Raw genomic sequence first — 20,953 nt, 5'->3', positions numbered from 1 at the left:
GCCATTGCTGTGGTAGGTACAAGGTCAGCCATTGCTGTGGTAGGTACAAGGTCAGCCATTGCTGTGATGGGTACAAGGACAAAGGCAGCCATTGCTGTGGTAGGTACAAGGTCAGCCATTGCTGTGGTATGTACAAGGTCAGCCATTGCTGTCGTAGGTACAAGGTCAGCCATTGCTGTGGTAGGTACAAGGGCAAAGGCAGCCATTGCTGTGGTTGGCACACAAGTCAGAAGTATTTTGCGACACACTGACAGGAACCTACTATGTTCCGCATGTATTGGCAGGATAAGTTGGGTAGCCTAGTTGAAGTCCACACCCACTGTAACATGCAGAGCCAAGTCTTCGGTGTTCCCTGCCATGGAAGTAATCTTGAATGGGCCTTAGGCTGACTCCCTCATGAACTGTAGGAGATGTGCAGTTGTTGGAAGCATATAATTGTTGTCAGTGTAAACTGATGGTAGTGTATGATTGAAGGAGGTGTATGTTTGCAGGGTACTCTGGGTATGAAGAGCGAAAAGTTGACCCGACTCATGCTGGAGATGCTGGAGCTGGACTCAAGCGATTATGTCCGCCTCATGGTGAGTACACATCCCTACATCCGCCTCATGGTGAGTACACGTCCCTACGTCCGCCTCATGGTGAGTACACATCCCTACGTCCGCCTCATGGTGAGTACACGTCCCTACGTCCGCCTCATGGTAAGTACACGTCCCTACGTCCGCCTCATGGTAAGTACACGTCCCTACGTCCGCCTCATGGTGAGTACACGTCCCTACGTCCGCCTCATGGTGAGTACACATCCCTACGTCCGCCTCATGGTGAGTACACATCCCTACGTCCGCCTCATGGTAAGTACACGTCCCTACGTCCGCCTCATGGTAAGTACACGTCCCTACATCCGCCTCATGGTGAGTACACATCCCTACGTCCGCCTCATGGTGAGTACACGTCCGCCTCATGGTGAGTACACGTCCCTACGTCCGCCTCATGGTGAGTACACGTCCCTACGTCCGCCTCATGGTGAGTACATGTCCGCCTCATGGTGAGTACACGTCCCTACGTCCGCCTCATGGTGAGTTATACTTCCTCTATCTGAGTATGACCCCCTTGTGTTTGAGATTTACGATTTTTCGCTGTGTTTCAGATTGTGAGGTCATTTGCTGCTCTGCGACTGATTGACCGGCGAGTGTTACGGACACTGCGAGAGCGGGAGAAGCAGGAGGGACCTCTTGCCAGGTACAGTGGTCGCTGCTGTCGCACTTGCAACACATGTTGAAATAATCTAATCTCTAACATGCTTGAACTGACATTTAATGCCTCAACATGTTTTCTCTAATTTGTTTAACACACTAATCATCATGGTAGCCACGGGTGAGGGAAAAAAATATTTTTTCAAATTTGATATTCAGAAAAATGTCAGACCTTTGTCAGGGGAAACTGGATTTTGTAGTACGACTGTGTTTTGTCTTTGTCAAAGAAGCCTAACGTATGAAGTGATCTTTGTGTAATGTGTCTTCTGACTGACCACATTGGCAAAAACACTTGAAAGTATGTAACTGAAGGAGTGAGTGAGTAAAATTTAACTTCACATCAGCAATATCTCAGCCATATTGTGACTAGTTTAACTGTTGGAAGTGTACCACTGTATGAAGTGTATAACTGAAGGAGGTGTATAACTGTAGGAAGTGTATAACTGTAGGAGGTGTATAACTGAAAGAGGTGTATACCTGAAGGAAGTGTATACCTGTAGGAGGTGTATAACTGAAGGAAGTATAGAACTGATGGAAGTGTATAATTGAAGGTGGTGTATAAAGGGAGGAAGGGTATAACTGAAGGAAGTGTATAAGTGAAGGAAGTATAGAACTGATGGAAGTGTATAACTGAAGGAAGTGTATAACTTAAGCAAGTGTATAACTGAAGGAAGTATAGAACTGATGGAAGTGTATAACTGAAGGAAGTGTATAACTGAAGGAAGTGTATTACTGAAGGAAGTGTATAACTGAAGGAAGTGTATAACTGAAGGTAGTGTATAACTGAAGGAAGTGTATAACTGAAGGAAGTGTATAACTGAAGGAAGTATAGAACTGAAGGAAGTAAAGAACTGATGGAAGTATAGAACTGATGGAAATGTATAACTGAAGGAAGTGTATAACTGAAGGAAGTGTATAACTGATGGAAGTGTATAACTGAAGGAGGTCTATAAAGGAAGGAAGTGTATAACTGAAGGAAGTGTATAACTGAAGGAAGTTTAGAACTGATGGAAATGTATAACTGAAGGAGGTGTATAACTGAAGAAAGTGTATAACTGAAGGTGGTGTATAACTGAAGGAAGAGTAGAACTGATTGAAGTGTATAACTGAAGGAGGTTTATAACTGAAGGAAGTGTATAACTGATGGAAGTGTATAACTGAAGGTGGTGTATAACGGAAGGAAGTGTATGACTGAAGGAAGTGTATAACTGAAGGAAGTATAGAACTGATGGAAGTGTATAACTGAAGGAGGTGTATAACTGAAGGAAGTGTATAACTGATGGAAGTGTATAACTGAAGGTGGTGTATAACTGAAGAAAGTATAGAACAGATTGAAGTGTATAACTGAAGGAGGAGTATAACGAAAGTAAGTGTATAACTGTAGGAAGTATAGAATCGATTGAAGTGTATGACTGAAGGAGTGTAGAGCTGAAGGAGTGTAGAGCTGAAGGAGGTGTATAACTGAAGGAAGTGTATAACTGAAGGAGGTTTATAACTGAAGGAAGCGTATAACTGAAGGTGGTGTAAGACTGAATGAGGTCTATGACTGAAGGTCGTGTATTACTTAAGGAGCTCTATTACTTAAGGAGGTTTATAACTGAAGGAAGTGTATAACTGAAGGAAGTGTATAACTGAAGGAGGTATAAGACTGAATGAGGTTTATGACTGAAGGTCGTGTATTACTTAAGGGGGTGTATTACTTAAGGAGGTGTATAACTGAAGGAGGTGTATAACTGAAGGAAATGTACAACTTAAGGTAGTATAGAACTGATGGAAGTGTATGACTGAAGGAGGTGTATGACTGAAGGAACTAAAGAACTGTTGGAAGTGTATGACTGAAGGAAGTATATAACTGAAGAAGGTGTATAACTGAAGGAAGTATAGAACTGAAGGAGCTGTATAACTGAAGGTGGTGTATAACTGAAGGAGGTGTAAGACTGATGGAAGTGAATAACTGAAGGAGCTGTATAACTGAAGGAAGTGTATAACTGATGGAAGTGTATAACTGAAGGAAGTATAGAACTGATGGAAGTGTATAACTGAAGGAGGTGTAAGACTGATGGAAGTGTATAACTGAAGGAGCTGTATAACTGAAGGAAGTGTATAACTGAAGAAAGTATAGAACAGATTGAAGTGTATAACTGAAGGAGGAGTATAACGAAAGTAAGTGTATAACTGTAGGAAGTATAGAATCGATTGAAGTGTATGACTGAAGGAGTGTAGAGCTGAAGGAGTGTAGAGCTGAAGGAGGTGTATAACTGAAGGAAGTGTATAACTGAAGGAGGTTTATAACTGAAGGAATTGTTTAACTGAAAGTAGTGTATTACTTAAGGAGGTGTATTACTTAAGGAGGTGTATTACTTAAGGAAGTGTATAACTGAAGGAAGTGTATAACTGAAGGAGTGTAGAGCTGAAGGAGGTGTATTACTTAAGGAGGTGTATAACTGAAGGAGGTGTATAACTGAAGGAAGTGTATAACTGAAGGAAGTATAGAACTGATGGAAGTGTATAACTGAAGGAGGTTTATAACTGAAGGAAGCGTATAACTGAAGGAGGTATAAGACTGAATGAGGTCTATGACTGAAGGTCGTGTATTACTTAAGGAGCTGTATTACTTAAGGAGGTGTATAACTGAAGGAAGTGTATAACTGAAGGAAGTGTATAACTGAAGGACGTATAAGACTGAATGTGGTTTATGACTGAAGGTCGTGTATTACTTAAGGAGGTGTATTACTTAAGGAGGTGTATTACTTAAGGAGGTTTATAACTGAAGGAAGTGTATAACTGAAGGAAGTGTATAACTGAAGGAGGTATAAGACTGAATGAGGTTTATGACTGAAGGTCGTGTATTACTTAAGGAGGTGTATTACTTAAGGAGGTGTATAACTGAAGGAAGTGTATAACTGAAGGAAGTATAGAACTGATGGAAGTGTATAACTGAAGGAGGTATAAGACTGATGGAAGTGTATAACTGAAGGAGCTGTATAACTGAAGGAAGTGTATAACTGAAGGAAGTGTATAACTGAAGGAAGTGTATAACTGAAGGAAGTATAGAACTGATGGAAGTGTATAACTGAAGGAGGTATAAGACTGATGGAAGTGTATAACTGAAGGAGCTGTATAACTGAAGGAAATGTACAACTTAAGGTAGTATAGAACTGATGGAAGTGTATGACTGAAGGAGGTGTATGACTGAAGGAAGTAAAGAACTGTCTGAAGTGTATGACTGAAGGAAGTATATAACTGAAGAAGGTGTATAACTGAAGAAAGTATAGAACTGAAGGAGCTGTATAACTGAAGGTGGTGTATAACTGAAGGAGGTGTAAGACTGATGGAAGTGAATTACTGAAGGAGCTGTATAACTGAAGGAAGTGTATAACTGATGGAAGTGTATAACTGAAGGAAGTATAGAACTGATGGAAGTGTAGAGCTGAAGGAGGTGTATAACTGAAGGAAGTGTATAACTGAAGGAGGTTTATAACTGAAGGAAGCGTATAACTGAAGGTGGTGTAAGACTGAATGAGGTCTATGACTGAAGGTCGTGTATTACTTAAGGAGCTGTATTACTTAAGGAGGTTTATAACTGAAGGAAGTGTATAACTGAAGGAAGTGTATAACTGAAGGAGGTATAAGACTGAATGAGGTTTATGACTGAAGGTCGTGTATTACTTAAGGGGGTGTATTACTTAAGGAGGTGTATAACTGAAGGAGGTGTATAACTGAAGGAAATGTACAACTTAAGGTAGTATAGAACTTATGGAAGTGTATGACTGAAGGAGGTGTATGACTGAAGGAAGTAAAGAACTGTTGGAAGTATATAACTGAAGAAGGTGTATAACTGAAGGAAGTATAGAACTGAAGGAGTTGTATAACTGAAGGTGGTGTATAACTGAAGGAGGTGTAAGACTGATGGAAGTGAATAACTGAAGGAGCTGTATAACTGAAGGAAGTGTATAACTGATGGAAGTGTATAACTGAAGGAAGTATAGAACTGATGGAAGTGTATAACTGAAGGAGGTGTAAGACTGATGGAAGTGTATAACTGAAGGAGCTGTATAACTGAAGGAAGTGTATAACTGAAGAAAGTATAGAACAGATTGAAGTGTATAACTGAAGGAGGAGTATAACGAAAGTAAGTGTATAACTGTAGGAAGTATAGAATCAATTGAAGTGTATGACTGAAGGAGTGTAGAGCTGAAGGAGTGTAGAGCTGAAGGAGGTGTATAACTGAAGGAAGTGTATAACTGAAGGAGGTTTATAACTGAAGGAATTGTTTAACTGAAGGTAGTGTATTACTTAAGGAGGTGTATTACTTAAGGAGGTGTATTTCTTAAGGAGGTGTATTACTTAAGGAAGTGTATAACTGAAGGAAGTGTATAACTGAAGGAGTGTAGAGCTGAAGGAGGTGTATTACTTAAGGAAGTATAGAACTGATGGAAGTGTATAACTGTAGGAGGTTTATAACTGAAGGTCGTGTATAACTGAAGGAGGTATAAGACTGAATGAGGTCTATGACTGAAGGTCGTGTATTACTTAAGGAGCTGTATTACTTAAGGAGGTGTATAACTGAAGGAAGTGTATAACTGAAGGAAGTGTATAACTAAAGGAGGTTTATAACTGAAGGAATTGTTTAACTGAAGGTAGTGTATTACTTAAGGAGGTGTATTACTTAAGGAGGTGTATTACTTAAGGAAGTGTATAACTGAAGGAAGTGTATAACTGAAGGAGTGTAGAGCTGAAGGAGGTGTATTACTTAAGGAGGTGTATTACTTAAGGAAGTATATAACTGAAGGAGGTATAAGACTGAATGAGGTCTATGACTGAAGGTCGTGTATTACTTAAGGAGCTGTATTACTTAAGGAGGTGTATACCTGAAGGAAGTGTATAACTGAAGGAGGTATAAGACTGAATGAGGTTTATGACTGAAGGTCGTGTATTACTTAAGGAGGTGTATTACTTAAGGAGGTGTATTACTTAAGGAGGTGTATAACTGAAGGAAGTGTATAACTGAAGGAAGTATAGAACTGATGGAAGTGTATAACTGAAGGAGGTGTAAGACTGATGGAAGTGTATAACTGAAGAAAGTATAGAACAGATTGAAGTGTATAACTGAAGGAGGAGTATAACGAAAGTAAGTGTATAACTGTAGGAAGTATAGAATCGATTGAAGTGTATGACTGAAGGAGTGTAGAGCTGAAGGAGTGTAGAGCTGAAGGAGGTGTATAACTGAAGGAAGTGTATAACTGAAGGAGGTTTATAACTGAAGGAATTGTTTAACTGAAAGTAGTGTATTACTTAAGGAGGTGTATTACTTAAGGAGGTGTATTACTTAAGGAAGTGTATAACTGAAGGAAGTGTATAACTGAAGGAGTGTAGAGCTGAAGGAGGTGTATTACTTAAGGAGGTGTATAACTGAAGGAGGTGTATAACTGAAGGAAGTGTATAACTGAAGGAAGTATAGAACTGATGGAAGTGTATAACTGAAGGAGGTTTATAACTGAAGGAAGCGTATAACTGAAGGAGGTATAAGACTGAATGAGGTCTATGACTGAAGGTCGTGTATTACTTAAGGAGCTGTATTACTTAAGGAGGTGTATAACTGAAGGAAGTGTATAACTGAAGGAAGTGTATAACTGAAGGACGTATAAGACTGAATGTGGTTTATGACTGAAGGTCGTGTATTACTTAAGGAGGTGTATTACTTAAGGAGGTGTATTACTTAAGGAGGTTTATAACTGAAGGAAGTGTATAACTGAAGGAAGTGTATAACTGAAGGAGGTATAAGACTGAATGAGGTTTATGACTGAAGGTCGTGTATTACTTAAGGAGGTGTATTACTTAAGGAGGTGTATAACTGAAGGAAGTGTATAACTGAAGGAAGTATAGAACTGATGGAAGTGTATAACTGAAGGAGGTATAAGACTGATGGAAGTGTATAACTGAAGGAGCTGTATAACTGAAGGAAGTGTATAACTGAAGGAAGTGTATAACTGAAGGAAGTGTATAACTGAAGGAAGTATAGAACTGATGGAAGTGTATAACTGAAGGAGGTATAAGACTGATGGAAGTGTATAACTGAAGGAGCTGTATAACTGAAGGAAATGTACAACTTAAGGTAGTATAGAACTGATGGAAGTGTATGACTGAAGGAGGTGTATGACTGAAGGAAGTAAAGAACTGTCTGAAGTGTATGACTGAAGGAAGTATATAACTGAAGAAGGTGTATAACTGAAGAAAGTATAGAACTGAAGGAGCTGTATAACTGAAGGTGGTGTATAACTGAAGGAGGTGTAAGACTGATGGAAGTGAATAACTGAAGGAGCTGTATAACTGAAGGAAGTGTATAACTGATGGAAGTGTATAACTGAAGGAAGTATAGAACTGATGGAAGTGTAGAGCTGAAGGAGGTGTATAACTGAAGGAAGTGTATAACTGAAGGAGGTTTATAACTGAAGGAAGCGTATAACTGAAGGTGGTGTAAGACTGAATGAGGTCTATGACTGAAGGTCGTGTATTACTTAAGGAGCTGTATTACTTAAGGAGGTTTATAACTGAAGGAAGTGTATAACTGAAGGAAGTGTATAACTGAAGGAGGTATAAGACTGAATGAGGTTTATGACTGAAGGTCGTGTATTACTTAAGGGGGTGTATTACTTAAGGAGGTGTATAACTGAAGGAGGTGTATAACTGAAGGAAATGTACAACTTAAGGTAGTATAGAACTTATGGAAGTGTATGACTGAAGGAGGTGTATGACTGAAGGAAGTAAAGAACTGTTGGAAGTATATAACTGAAGAAGGTGTATAACTGAAGGAAGTATAGAACTGAAGGAGTTGTATAACTGAAGGTGGTGTATAACTGAAGGAGGTGTAAGACTGATGGAAGTGAATAACTGAAGGAGCTGTATAACTGAAGGAAGTGTATAACTGATGGAAGTGTATAACTGAAGGAAGTATAGAACTGATGGAAGTGTATAACTGAAGGAGGTGTAAGACTGATGGAAGTGTATAACTGAAGGAGCTGTATAACTGAAGGAAGTGTATAACTGAAGAAAGTATAGAACAGATTGAAGTGTATAACTGAAGGAGGAGTATAACGAAAGTAAGTGTATAACTGTAGGAAGTATAGAATCAATTGAAGTGTATGACTGAAGGAGTGTAGAGCTGAAGGAGTGTAGAGCTGAAGGAGGTGTATAACTGAAGGAAGTGTATAACTGAAGGAGGTTTATAACTGAAGGAATTGTTTAACTGAAGGTAGTGTATTACTTAAGGAGGTGTATTACTTAAGGAGGTGTATTTCTTAAGGAGGTGTATTACTTAAGGAAGTGTATAACTGAAGGAAGTGTATAACTGAAGGAGTGTAGAGCTGAAGGAGGTGTATTACTTAAGGAAGTATAGAACTGATGGAAGTGTATAACTGTAGGAGGTTTATAACTGAAGGTCGTGTATAACTGAAGGAGGTATAAGACTGAATGAGGTCTATGACTGAAGGTCGTGTATTACTTAAGGAGCTGTATTACTTAAGGAGGTGTATAACTGAAGGAAGTGTATAACTGAAGGAAGTGTATAACTAAAGGAGGTTTATAACTGAAGGAATTGTTTAACTGAAGGTAGTGTATTACTTAAGGAGGTGTATTACTTAAGGAGGTGTATTACTTAAGGAAGTGTATAACTGAAGGAAGTGTATAACTGAAGGAGTGTAGAGCTGAAGGAGGTGTATTACTTAAGGAGGTGTATTACTTAAGGAAGTATATAACTGAAGGAGGTATAAGACTGAATGAGGTCTATGACTGAAGGTCGTGTATTACTTAAGGAGCTGTATTACTTAAGGAGGTGTATACCTGAAGGAAGTGTATAACTGAAGGAGGTATAAGACTGAATGAGGTTTATGACTGAAGGTCGTGTATTACTTAAGGAGGTGTATTACTTAAGGAGGTGTATTACTTAAGGAGGTGTATAACTGAAGGAAGTGTATAACTGAAGGAAGTATAGAACTGATGGAAGTGTATAACTGAAGGAGGTGTAAGACTGATGGAAGTGTATAACTGAAGAAAGTATAGAACAGATTGAAGTGTATAACTGAAGGAGGAGTATAACGAAAGTAAGTGTATAACTGTAGGAAGTATAGAATCGATTGAAGTGTATGACTGAAGGAGTGTAGAGCTGAAGGAGTGTAGAGCTGAAGGAGGTGTATAACTGAAGGAAGTGTATAACTGAAGGAGGTTTATGACTGAAGGTCGTCTATTACTTAAGGAGGTGTATTACTTAAGGAGGTGTATAACTGAAGGAAGTGTATAACTGAAGGAAGTATAGAACTGATGGAAGTGTATAACTGAAGGAAATGTACAACTTAAGGTAGTATAGAACTGATGGAAGTGTATGACTGAAGGAGGTGTATGACTGAAGGAAGTAAAGAACTGATGGAAGTGTATGACTGAAGGAATTATATAACTGAAGGAGGTGTATAACTGAAGGAAGTATAGAACTGAAGGAGCTGTATAACTGAAGGTGGTGTATAACTGAAGGAGGTGTAAGACTGATGGAAGTGAATAACTGAAGGAGCTGTATAACTGAAGGAAGTGTATAACTGATGGAAGTGTATAACTGAAGGAAGTATAGAACTGATAGAAGTGTATAACTGAAGGAGGTGTAAGACTGATGGAAGTGTATAACTGAAGGAGCTGTATAACTGAAGGAAGTGTATAACTGATGGAAGTGTATAACTGAAGGAAGTATAGAACTGATGGAAGTGTATAACTGAAGGTGGTGTATAACTGAAGGAAGTATAGAACAGATTGAAGTGTATAATTGAAGGAGGAGTATAACGGAAGGAAGTGTATAACTGAAGGAAGTATAGAACTGATTGAAGTGTATGACTGAAGGAGGTTTATAACTGAAGGAGGTGTAAGACTGATGGAAGTGTATAACTGAAGGAGGTGTATAACTGAAGGAAGTGTATAACTGATGGAAGTATAGAACTGGCGGAAGTGTATAACTGAAGGAAGTGTTTAACTGGTGGAAGTGTTTAACTGAAGTTGGTGTATAATTGAAGGAAGTATAGAACAGATTGAAGTGTATAACTGAAGGAAGTATAGAACAGATTGAAGTGTATAACTGAAGGAGGAGTATAACTGAAGGAAGTGTTTAACTGAAGGTAGTGTATAACTGAAGGAGGTGTAGAACTGAAGGAAGTGTAGAACTGATGGAAGTGTAGAACTGATGGAAGTATAGAGCTGATGGAAGTGTATAACTGATTGAAGTGTATAACTGAAGGTTACTGTAATAGAACTGATGGATGTTCCATTGTTTAGTGTTAATCATGTAGATCTTTGAAATTAAAAACTGACCTATGTTTTATATTATGTTATTTTATATATTAATATTGATCACTTCCATGTTAATGTGTGTGCTGTTCTTGTTTTGAGGCAAGTGGGTGGAACAGGAGGATGGAGGCCATCAATCTCTCAGTGTGTTGTGTTTTTGTATTAAGGTCCATCAATGAAATTGGGAATTTAAAAGTCAGGGAAATGTCAGGGAGGTCAATGTATGTCGCTGTGGCTACCCTGATGATGACACTGGTGAAATGGGAAGGCATGTTTGATGTGATATTTCTGGCTACTGTTGTAGGATCCCACGGGACATTATAAAGGTTTGATCATTGTCTGTTGTAGCCCCTCCCCACACAACAAAACAACCTGTGTGATATCGTGCCCCTCTTGTCAAGCCTTATCCTGAGTGATATCGTGCCCCTCTTGTCCAGCCTTATCCTGTGTGATAGCGTTCCCCTCTTGTCCAGCCTTATCCTGTGTGATATCGTGCCCCTCTTGTCAAGCCTTATCCTGTGTGATATCGTGCCCCTCTTGTCAAGCCTTGTCCTGAGTGATATCGTGCCCCTCTTGTCCAGCCTTATCCTGTGTGATATCGTGCCCCTCTTGTCCAGCCTTATCCTGTGTGATATCGTGCCCCTCTTGTCAGGCCTTATCCTGAGTGATATCGTGCCCCTCTTGTCCAGCCTTATCCTGTGTGATATCGTGCCCCTCTTGTCCAGCCTTATCCTGTGTGATATCGTGCCCCTCTTGTCCAGCCTTATCCTGAGTGATATCGTGCCCCTGTTGTCAAGCCTTATCCTGAGTGATATCGTGCCCCTCTTGTCCAGCCGTATCCTGAGTGATATCATGCCCCTCTTGTCAGGCCTTATCCTGTGTGATATCGTGCCCCTCTTGTCCAGACTTATCCTGAGTGATATTGTGCCCCTCTTCTCAAACCTTATCCTGAGTGATATTGTGCCCCTCTTGTCAACCCTTATCCTTAGTGATATCGTGCCCCTTATGTCCAGACTTATCCTGGGTGATATTGTGCCCCTATTGTCCAGCCTTATCCTGAGTGATACCTAGCCCCTCTTGTCCAGCCTTATCCTGAGTGATATCGTGCCCCTCTTGTCCAGCCTTATCCTGAGTGATATCGTGCCCCTGTTGTCCAGACTTATCCTGAGTGATATTGCGCCCCTGTTGTCAGGCCTTATCCTGTGTGATATCGTGCCCCTCTTGTGCAGCCGTATCCTGAGTGATATTGTGCCCCTCTTGTCAGGCCTTATCCTGTGTGATATCGTGCCCCTCTTGTCCAGACTTATCCTGAGTGATATTGTGCCCCTCTTGTCAAACCTCATCCTGAGTGATATCATGCCCCTCTTGTCAAGCCTTATCCTAAGTGATATCGCGCCCCTCTTGTCCAGCCTTATCCCGAGTGATATCGTGCCCCTCTTGTCCAGCCTTATCCTGAGTGATATCGTGCCCCTCTTGTCAAGCCGTATCCTGTGTGATATCATGCCCCCACTTGTCAGGCCTTATTGTGTGTGATATCGTGCCCCTCTTGTCCAGACTTATCCTGAGTGATATTGTGCCCCTCTTGTCAGGCCTTATCCTGTGTGAAATCGTGCCCCTCTTGTCAGGCCTTATCCTGAGTGATACCGTGCCCCTCTTGTCCAGCCTTATCCTGAGTGATACCGTGCCCCTCTTGTCAGGCCTTATCCTGAGTGATATCGTGCCCCTCTTGTCAGGCCTTATCCTGAGTGATAACGAGCCCCTCTTGTCCAGCCTTATCCTGAGTGATATCGTGCCCCTCTTGTCCAGCCTTATCCTGAGTGATATCATGCCCCTCTTGTCAGGCCTTATCCTGTGTGATATTGTGCCCCTCTTGTCAGGCCTTATTGTGTGTGATATGGTGCCCCTGTTGTCAGGCCTTATCCTTAGTGATATCATGCCCCTCTTGTCCAGCCGTATCCTGAGTGATATCATGCCCCTCTTGTCAGGCCTTATCCTGTGTGATATCATGCCCCTCTTGTCAAACCTCATCCTGAGTGATATCATGCCCCTCTTGTCCAGCCTTACCCTGAGTGATATTGTTCCCCTCTTGTCAAGCCTTATCCTGTGTGATATCATGCCCCTCTTGTCAGGCCTTATTATGTGTGATATCGTGCCCCTTTTGTCCAGACTTATCCTGGGTGATATTGTGCCCCTCTTGTCAGGCCTTATCCTGTGTGATATCGTGCCCCTCTTGTCAGTTCTCATCGTGTGTGATATCGTGCCCCTCTTCTCCAGCCTTATCCTGAGTGATATCATGACCCTCTTGTCAGGCCTTATTGTGTGTGATATCGTGCCCCTCTTGTCCAGATTTATCCTGGGTGATATCGTGCCCCTCTTGTCAGGCCTTATTGTGTGTGATATCGTGCCCCTCTTATCCAGACTTATCCTGGGTGATATTGTGCCCCTCTTCTCAGGCCTTATCCTGTGTGATATCGTGCCCCTGTTGTCAGGCCTTATCGTGTGTGATATCGTGCCCCTCTTGTCCAGCCTTATCCTGAGTGATATCGTGCCCCTCTTGTCCAGACTTATCCTGGGTGATATTGTGCCCCTCTTGTCAGGCCTTATCCTGTGTGATACCGTGCCCCTCTTGTCCAGCCTTATCCTGAGTGATATCGTGCCCCTCTTGTCCAGCCTTATCCTGTGTGAAATCGTGCCCCTCTTGTCAGGCCTTATCCTGAGTGATACAGTGCCCCTATTGTCCAGCCTTATCCTGAGTGATACCTAGCCCCTCTTGTCCAGCCTTATCCTGAGTGATATCGTGCCCCTCTTGTCCAGCTGTATCCTGAGAGATATCGTGCCCCTCTTGTCAGGCCTTATCCTGTGTGATATCGTGCCCCTCTTGTCCAGACTTATCCTGAGTGATATTGTGCCCCTCTTGTCAGGCCTTATCCTGAGTGATACCGTGCCCCTATTGTCCAGCCTTATCCTGAGTGATACCTAGCCCCTCTTGTCCAGCCTTATCCTGAGTGATATCATGCCCTTCTTGTCCAGCCGTATCCTGAGTGATATCGTGCCCCTCTTGTCAGGCCTTATCCTGTGTGATATCGTGCCCCTCTTGTCCAGACTTATCCTGAGTGATATTGTGCCCCTCTTCTCAAACCTTATCCTGAGTGATATTGTGCCCCTCTTGTCAACCCTTATCCTTAGTGATATCGTGCCCCTTATGTCCAGACTTATCCTGGGTGATATTGTGCCCCTATTGTCCAGCCTTATCCTGAGTGATACCTAGCCCCTCTTGTCCTGCCTTATCCTGAGTGATATCGTGCCCCTCTTGTCCAGCCTTATCCTGAGTGATATCGTGCCCCTGTTGTCCAGACTTATCCTGAGTGATATTGCGCCCCTGTTGTCAGGCCTTATCCTGTGTGATATCGTGCCCCTCTTGTGCAGCCGTATCCTGAGTGATATTGTGCCCCTCTTGTCAGGCCTTATCCTGTGTGATATCGTGCCCCTCTTGTCCAGACTTATCCTGAGTGATATTGTGCCCCTCTTGTCAAACCTCATCCTGAGTGATATCATGCCCCTCTTGTCAAGCCTTATCCTAAGTGATATCGCGCCCCTCTTGTCCAGCCTTATCCCGAGTGATATCGTGCCCCTCTTGTCCAGACTTATCCTGAGTGATATCGTGCCCCTCTTGTCAAGCCGTATCCTGTGTGATATCATGCCCCCACTTGTCAGGCCTTATTGTGTGTGATATCGTGCCCCTCTTGTCCAGACTTATCCTGAGTGATATTGTGCCCCTCTTGTCAGGCCTTATCCTGTGTGAAATCGTGCCCCTCTTGTCAGGCCTTATCCTGAGTGATACCGTGCCCCTCTTGTCCAGCCTTATCCTGAGTGATACCGTGCCCCTCTTGTCAGGCCTTATCCTGAGTGATATCGTGCCCCTCTTGTCAGGCCTTATCCTGAGTGATAACGAGCCCCTCTTGTCCAGCCTTATCCTGAGTGATATCGTGCCCCTCTTGTCCAGCCTTATCCTGAGTGATATCATGCCCCTCTTGTCAGGCCTTATCCTGTGTGATATTGTGCCCCTCTTGTCAGGCTTATTGTGTGTGATATGGTGCCCCTGTTGTCAGGCCTTATCCTTAGTGATATCATGCCCCTCTTGTCCAGCCGTATCCTGAGTGATATCATGCCCCTCTTGTCAGGCCTTATCCTGTGTGATATCATGCCCCTCTTGTCAAACCTCATCCTGAGCGATATCATGCCCCTCTTGTCCAGCCTTACCCTGAGTGATATTGTGCCCCTCTTGTCAAGCCTTATCCTGTGTGATATCATGCCCCTCTTGTCAGGCCTTATTATGTGTGATATCGTGCCCCTTTTGTCCAGACTTATCCTGGGTGATATTGTGCCCCTCTTGTCAGGCCTTATCCTGTGTGATATCGTGCCCCTCTTGTCAGTTCTCATCGTGTGTGATATCGTGCCCCTCTTCTCCAGCCTTATCCTGAGTGATATCATGACCCTCTTGTCAGGCCTTATTGTGTGTGATATCGTGCCCCTCTTGTCCAGATTTATCCTGGGTGATATCGTGCCCCTCTTGTCAGGCCTTATTGTGTGTGATATCGTGCCCCTCTTATCCAGACTTATCCTGGGTGATATTGTGCCCCTCTTGTCAGGCCTTATCCTGTGTGATATCGTGCCCCTGTTGTCAGGCCTTATCGTGTGTGATATCGTGCCCCTCTTGTCCAGCCTTATCCTGAGTGATATCGTGCCCCTCTTGTCCAGACTTATCCTGGGTGATATTGTGCCCCTCTTGTCAGGCCTTATCCTGTGTGATACCGTGCCCCTCTTGTCAAGCCTTATCCTGAGTGATATCGTGCCCCTCTTGTCCAGCCTTATCCTGTGTGAAATCGTGCCCCTCTTGTCAGGCCTTATTGTGTGTGATATGGTGCCCCTGTTGTCAGGCCTTATCCTTAGTGATATCATGCCCCTCTTGTCCAGCCGTATCCTGAGTGATATCATGCCCCTCTTGTCAGGCCTTATCCTGTGTGATATCATGCCCCTCTTGTCAAACCTCATCCTGAGTGATATCATGCCCCTCTTGTCCAGCCTTACCCTGAGTGATATTGTTCCCCTCTTGTCAAGCCTTATCCTGTGTGATATCATGCCCCTCTTGTCAGGCCTTATTATGTGTGATATCGTGCCCCTTTTGTCCAGACTTATCCTGGGTGATATTGTGCCCCTCTTGTCAGGCCTTATCCTGTGTGATATCGTGCCCCTCTTGTCAGTTCTCATCGTGTGTGATATCGTGCCCCTCTTCTCCAGCCTTATCCTGAGTGATATCATGACCCTCTTGTCAGGCCTTATTGTGTGTGATATCGTGCCCCTCTTGTCCAGATTTATCCTGGGTGATATCGTGCCCCTCTTGTCAGGCCTTATTGTGTGTGATATCGTGCCCCTCTTATCCAGACTTATCCTGGGTGATATTGTGCCCCTCTTGTCAGGCCTTATCCTGTGTGATATCGTGCCCCTGTTGTCAGGCCTTATCGTGTGTGATATCGTGCCCCTCTTGTCCAGCCTTATCCTGAGTGATATCGTGCCCCTCTTGTCCAGACTTATCCTGGGTGATATTGTGCCCCTCTTGTCAGGCCTTATCCTGTGTGATACCGTGCCCCTCTTGTCCAGCCTTATCCTGAGTGATATCGTGCCCCTCTTGTCCAGCCTTATCCTGTGTGAAATCGTGCCCCTCTTGTCAGGCCTTATCCTGAGTGATACAGTGCCCCTATTGTCCAGCCTTATCCTGAGTGATACCTAGCCCCTCTTGTCCAGCCTTATCCTGAGTGATATCGTGCCCCTCTTGTCCAGCTGTATCCTGAGAGATATCGTGCCCCTCTTGTCAGGCCTTATCCTGTGTGATATCGTGCCCCTCTTGTCCAGACTTATCCTGAGTGATATTGTGCCCCTCTTGTCAGGCCTTATCCTGAGTGATACCGTGCCCCTATTGTCCAGCCTTATCCTGAGTGATACCTAGCCCCTCTTGTCCAGCCTTATCCTGAGTGATATCATGCCCTTCTTGTCCAGCCGTATCCTGAGTGATATCGTGCCCCTCTTGTCAGGCCTTATCCTGTGTGATATCGTGCCCCTCTTGTCCAGACTTATCCTGAGTGATATTGTGCCCCTCTTCTCAAACCTTATCCTGAGTGATATTGTGCCCCTCTTGTCAACCCTTATCCTTAGTGATATCGTGCCCCTTATGTCCAGACTTATCCTGGGTGATATTGTGCCCCTATTGTCCAGCCTTATCCTGAGTGATACCTAGCCCCTCTTGTCCTGCCTTATCCTGAGTGATATCGTGCCCCTCTTGTCCAGCCTTATCCTGAGTGATATCGTGCCCCTGTTGTCCAGACTTATCCTGAGTGATATTGCGCCCCTGTTGTCAGGCCTTATCCTGTGTGATATCGTGCCCCTCTTGTGCAGCCGTATCCTGAGTGATATTGTGCCCCTCTTGTCAGGCCTTATCCTGTGTGATATCGTGCCCCTCTTGTCCAGACTTATCCTGAGTGATATTGTGCCCCTCTTGTCAAACCTCATCCTGAGTGATATCATGCCCCTCTTGTCAAGCCTTATCCTAAGTGATATCGCGCCCCTCTTGTCCAGCCTTATCCCGAGTGATATCGTGCCCCTCTTGTCCAGCCTTATCCTGAGTGATATCGTGCCCCTCTTGTCAAGCCGTATCCTGTGTGATATCATGCCCCCACTTGTCAGGCCTTATTGTGTGTGATATCGTGCCCCTCTTGTCCAGACTTATCCTGAGTGATATTGTGCCCCTCTTGTCAGGCCTTATCCTGTGTGAAATCGTGCCCCTCTTGTCAGGCCTTATCCTGAGTGATACCGTGCCCCTCTTGTCCAGCCTTATCCTGAGTGATACCGTGCCCCTCTTGTCAGGCCTTATCCTGAGTGATATCGTGCCCCTCTTGTCAGGCCTTATCCTGAGTGATAACGAGCCCCTCTTGTCCAGCCTTATCCTGAGTGATATCGTGCCCCTCTTGTCCAGCCTTATCCTGAGTGATATCATGCCCCTCTTGTCAGGCCTTATCCTGTGTGATATTGTGCCCCTCTTGTCAGGCTTATTGTGTGTGATATGGTGCCCCTGTTGTCAGGCCTTATCCTTAGTGATATCATGCCCCTCTTGTCCAGCCGTATCCTGAGTGATATCATGCCCCTCTTGTCAGGCCTTATCCTGTGTGATATCATGCCCCTCTTGTCAAACCTCATCCTGAGCGATATCATGCCCCTCTTGTCCAGCCTTACCCTGAGTGATATTGTGCCCCTCTTGTCAAGCCTTATCCTGTGTGATATCATGCCCCTCTTGTCAGGCCTTATTATGTGTGATATCGTGCCCCTTTTGTCCAGACTTATCCTGGGTGATATTGTGCCCCTCTTGTCAGGCCTTATCCTGTGTGATATCGTGCCCCTCTTGTCAGTTCTCATCGTGTGTGATATCGTGCCCCTCTTCTCCAGCCTTATCCTGAGTGATATCATGACCCTCTTGTCAGGCCTTATTGTGTGTGATATCGTGCCCCTCTTGTCCAGATTTATCCTGGGTGATATCGTGCCCCTCTTGTCAGGCCTTATTGTGTGTGATATCGTGCCCCTCTTATCCAGACTTATCCTGGGTGATATTGTGCCCCTCTTGTCAGGCCTTATCCTGTGTGATATCGTGCCCCTGTTGTCAGGCCTTATCGTGTGTGATATCGTGCCCCTCTTGTCCAGCCTTATCCTGAGTGATATCGTGCCCCTCTTGTCCAGACTTATCCTGGGTGATATTGTGCCCCTCTTGTCAGGCCTTATCCTGTGTGATACCGTGCCCCTCTTGTCAAGCCTTATCCTGAGTGATATCGTGCCCCTCTTGTCCAGCCTTATCCTGTGTGAAATCGTGCCCCTCTTGTCAGGCCTTATCCTGAGTGATACAGTGCCCCTATTGTCCAGCCTTATCCTGAGTGATACCTAGCCCCTCTTGTCCAGCCTTATCCTGAGTGATATCGTGCCCCTCTTGTCCAGCTGTATCCTGAGAGATATCGTGCCCCTCTTGTCAGGCCTTATCCTGTGTGATATCGTGCCCCTCTTGTCCAGACTTATCCTGAGTGATATTGTGCCCCTCTTGTCAGGCCTTATCCTGAGTGATACCGTGCCCCTATTGTCCAGCCTTATCCTGAGTGATACCTAGCCCCTCTTGTCCAGCCTTATCCTGAGTGATATCATGCCCTTCTTGTCCAGCCGTATCCTGAGTGATATCGTGCCCCTCTTGTCAGGCCTTATCCTGTGTGATATCGTGCCCCTCTTGTCAAACCTCATCCTGAGTGATACCGTGCCCCTATTGTCAGGCCTTATCCTGAGTGATACCTAGCCCCTCTTGTCCAGCCTTATCCTGAGTGATATCGTGCCCCTCTTGTCAAGCCTTATCCTGTGTGATATCGTGCCCCTCTTGTCAAGCCTTATCCTGTGTGATATCATGCCCCTCTTGTCAGGCCTTATTATGTGTGATATCGTGCCCCTTTTGTCCAGACTTATCCTGGGTGATATTGTGCCCCTCTTGTCAGGCCTTATCCTGTGTGATATCGTGCCCCTCTTGTCAGTTCTCATCGTGTGTGATATCGTGCCCCTCTTCTCCAGCCTTATCCTGAGTGATATCATGCCGCTCTTGTCAGGCCTTATTGTGTGTGATATCGTGCCCCTCTTGTCCAGATTTATCCTGGGTGATATCGTGCCCCTCTTGTCAGGCCTTATTGTGTGTGATATCGTGCCCCTCTTATCCAGACTTATCCTGGGTGATATTGTGCCCCTCTTGTCAGGCCTTATCCTGTGTGATATCGTGCCCCTGTTGTCAGGCCTTATCGTGTGTGATATCGTGCCCCTCTTGTCCAGCCTTATCCTGAGTGATACCGTGCCCCTCTTGTCAGGCCTTATCCTGGGTGATATTGTGCCCCTCTTGTCAGGCCTTATCCTGTGTGATTCCGTGCCCCTCTTGTCCAGCCTTATCCTGAGTGATATCGTGCCCCTCTTGTCGAGCCTTATCCTGTGTGAAATCGTGCCCCTCTTGTCAGGCCTTATCCTGAGTGATATCGTGCCCCTCTTGTCCAGCTGTATCCTGAGTGATATCGTGCCCCTCTTGTCAGGCCTTATCCTGTGTGATATCGTGCCCCTCTTGTCCAGACTTATCCTGAGTGATATTGTGCCCCTCTTGTCAGGCCTTATCCTGAGTGATACCGTGCCCTTATTGTCCAGCCTTATCCTGAGTGATACCTAGCCCCTCTTGTCCAGCCTTATCCTGAGTGATATCATGCCCTTCTTGTCCAGCCGTATCCTGAGTGATATTGTGCCCCTCTTGTCAGGCCTTATCCTGTGTGATATCGTGCCCCTCTTGTCAAACCTCATCCTGAGTGATACCGTGCCCCTATTGTCAGGCCTTATCCTGAGTGATACCTAGCCCCTCTTGTCCAGCCTTATCCTGAGTGATATCGTGCCCCTCTTGTCAAGCCTTATCCTGTGTGATATCGTGCCCCTCTTGTCAAGCCTTATCCTGTGTGATATCGTGCCCCTCTTGTCAGGCCTTATTGTGTGTGATATCGTGCCCCTCTTGTCCAGACTTATCCTGGGTGATATTGTGCCCCTCTTGTCAGGCCTTATCCTGTGTGATATCGTGCCCCTCTTATCCAGACTTATCCTGGGTGATATTGTGCCCCTCTTGTCAGGCCTTATCCTGTGTGATATCGTGCCCCTGTTGTCAGGCCTTATCGTGTGTGATATCGTGCCCCTCTTGTCCAGCCTTATCCTGAGTGATATCGTGCCCCTCTTGTCCAGACTTATCCTGGGTGATATTGTGCCCCTCTTGTCAGGCCTTATCCTGTGTGATATCGTGCCCCTCTTGTCCAGCCTTGTCCTGAGTGATATCGTACCCCTCTTGTCGAGCCTTATCCTGTGTGAAATCGTGCCCCTCTTGTCAGGCCTTATCCTGAGTGATACAGTGCCCCTATTGTCCAGCCTTATCCTGAGTGATACCTAGCCCCTCTTGTCCAGCCTTATCCTGAGTGATATCGTGCCCCTCTTGTCCAGCTGTATCCTGAGTGATATCGTGCCCCTCTTGTCAGGCCTTATCCTGAGTGATATTGTGCCCCTCTTGTCAGGCCTTATCCTGAGTGATACCGTGCCCCTATTGTCCAGCCTTATCCTTAGTGATATCATGCCCTTCTTGTCCAGCCGTATCCTGAGTGATATCGTGCCCCTCTTGTCAGGCCTTATCCTGTGTGATGTCGTGCCCCTCTTGTCAAACCTCATCCTGAGTGATACCGTGCCCCTATTGTCAGGCCTTATCCTGAGTGATACCTAGCCCCTCTTGTCCAGCCTTATCC

At 44.7% G+C, this 20,953-nt stretch overlaps 1 protein-coding gene across 6 annotated transcripts in view; it reads left to right on the top strand.

The window, feature by feature from the left end:
• LOC124122889 overlaps positions 1–20,953 on the top strand; it is an 85,241-nt gene that overhangs the window by 44,991 nt on the left and 19,297 nt on the right. For 5 of the 6 annotated variants that reach the window (XM_048392822.1, XM_048392825.1, XM_048392824.1 and 2 more), the window contains 2 exons: positions 492–578; positions 1,145–1,236. In XM_048392822.1, the coding sequence (XP_048248779.1) occupies positions 492–578; positions 1,145–1,236 (179 nt within the window). Of the gene's footprint in view, positions 1–491; positions 579–1,144; positions 1,237–10,875; positions 10,898–20,953 lie in introns of all 6 variants that reach the window. The other variant, XM_048392826.1, reaches the window with a different exon arrangement.

This window comes from Haliotis rufescens, unplaced genomic scaffold (assembly GCF_023055435.1).
Source record: "Haliotis rufescens isolate VD_foot unplaced genomic scaffold, xgHalRufe1.0.p SCAF_11, whole genome shotgun sequence".
In the NCBI taxonomy this organism is placed as follows: Eukaryota; Metazoa; Mollusca; class Gastropoda; order Lepetellida; family Haliotidae; genus Haliotis; species Haliotis rufescens.
Note: the sequence above shows the minus strand (reverse complement) of the source record. Positions and strands in the feature narration are given on the sequence as shown.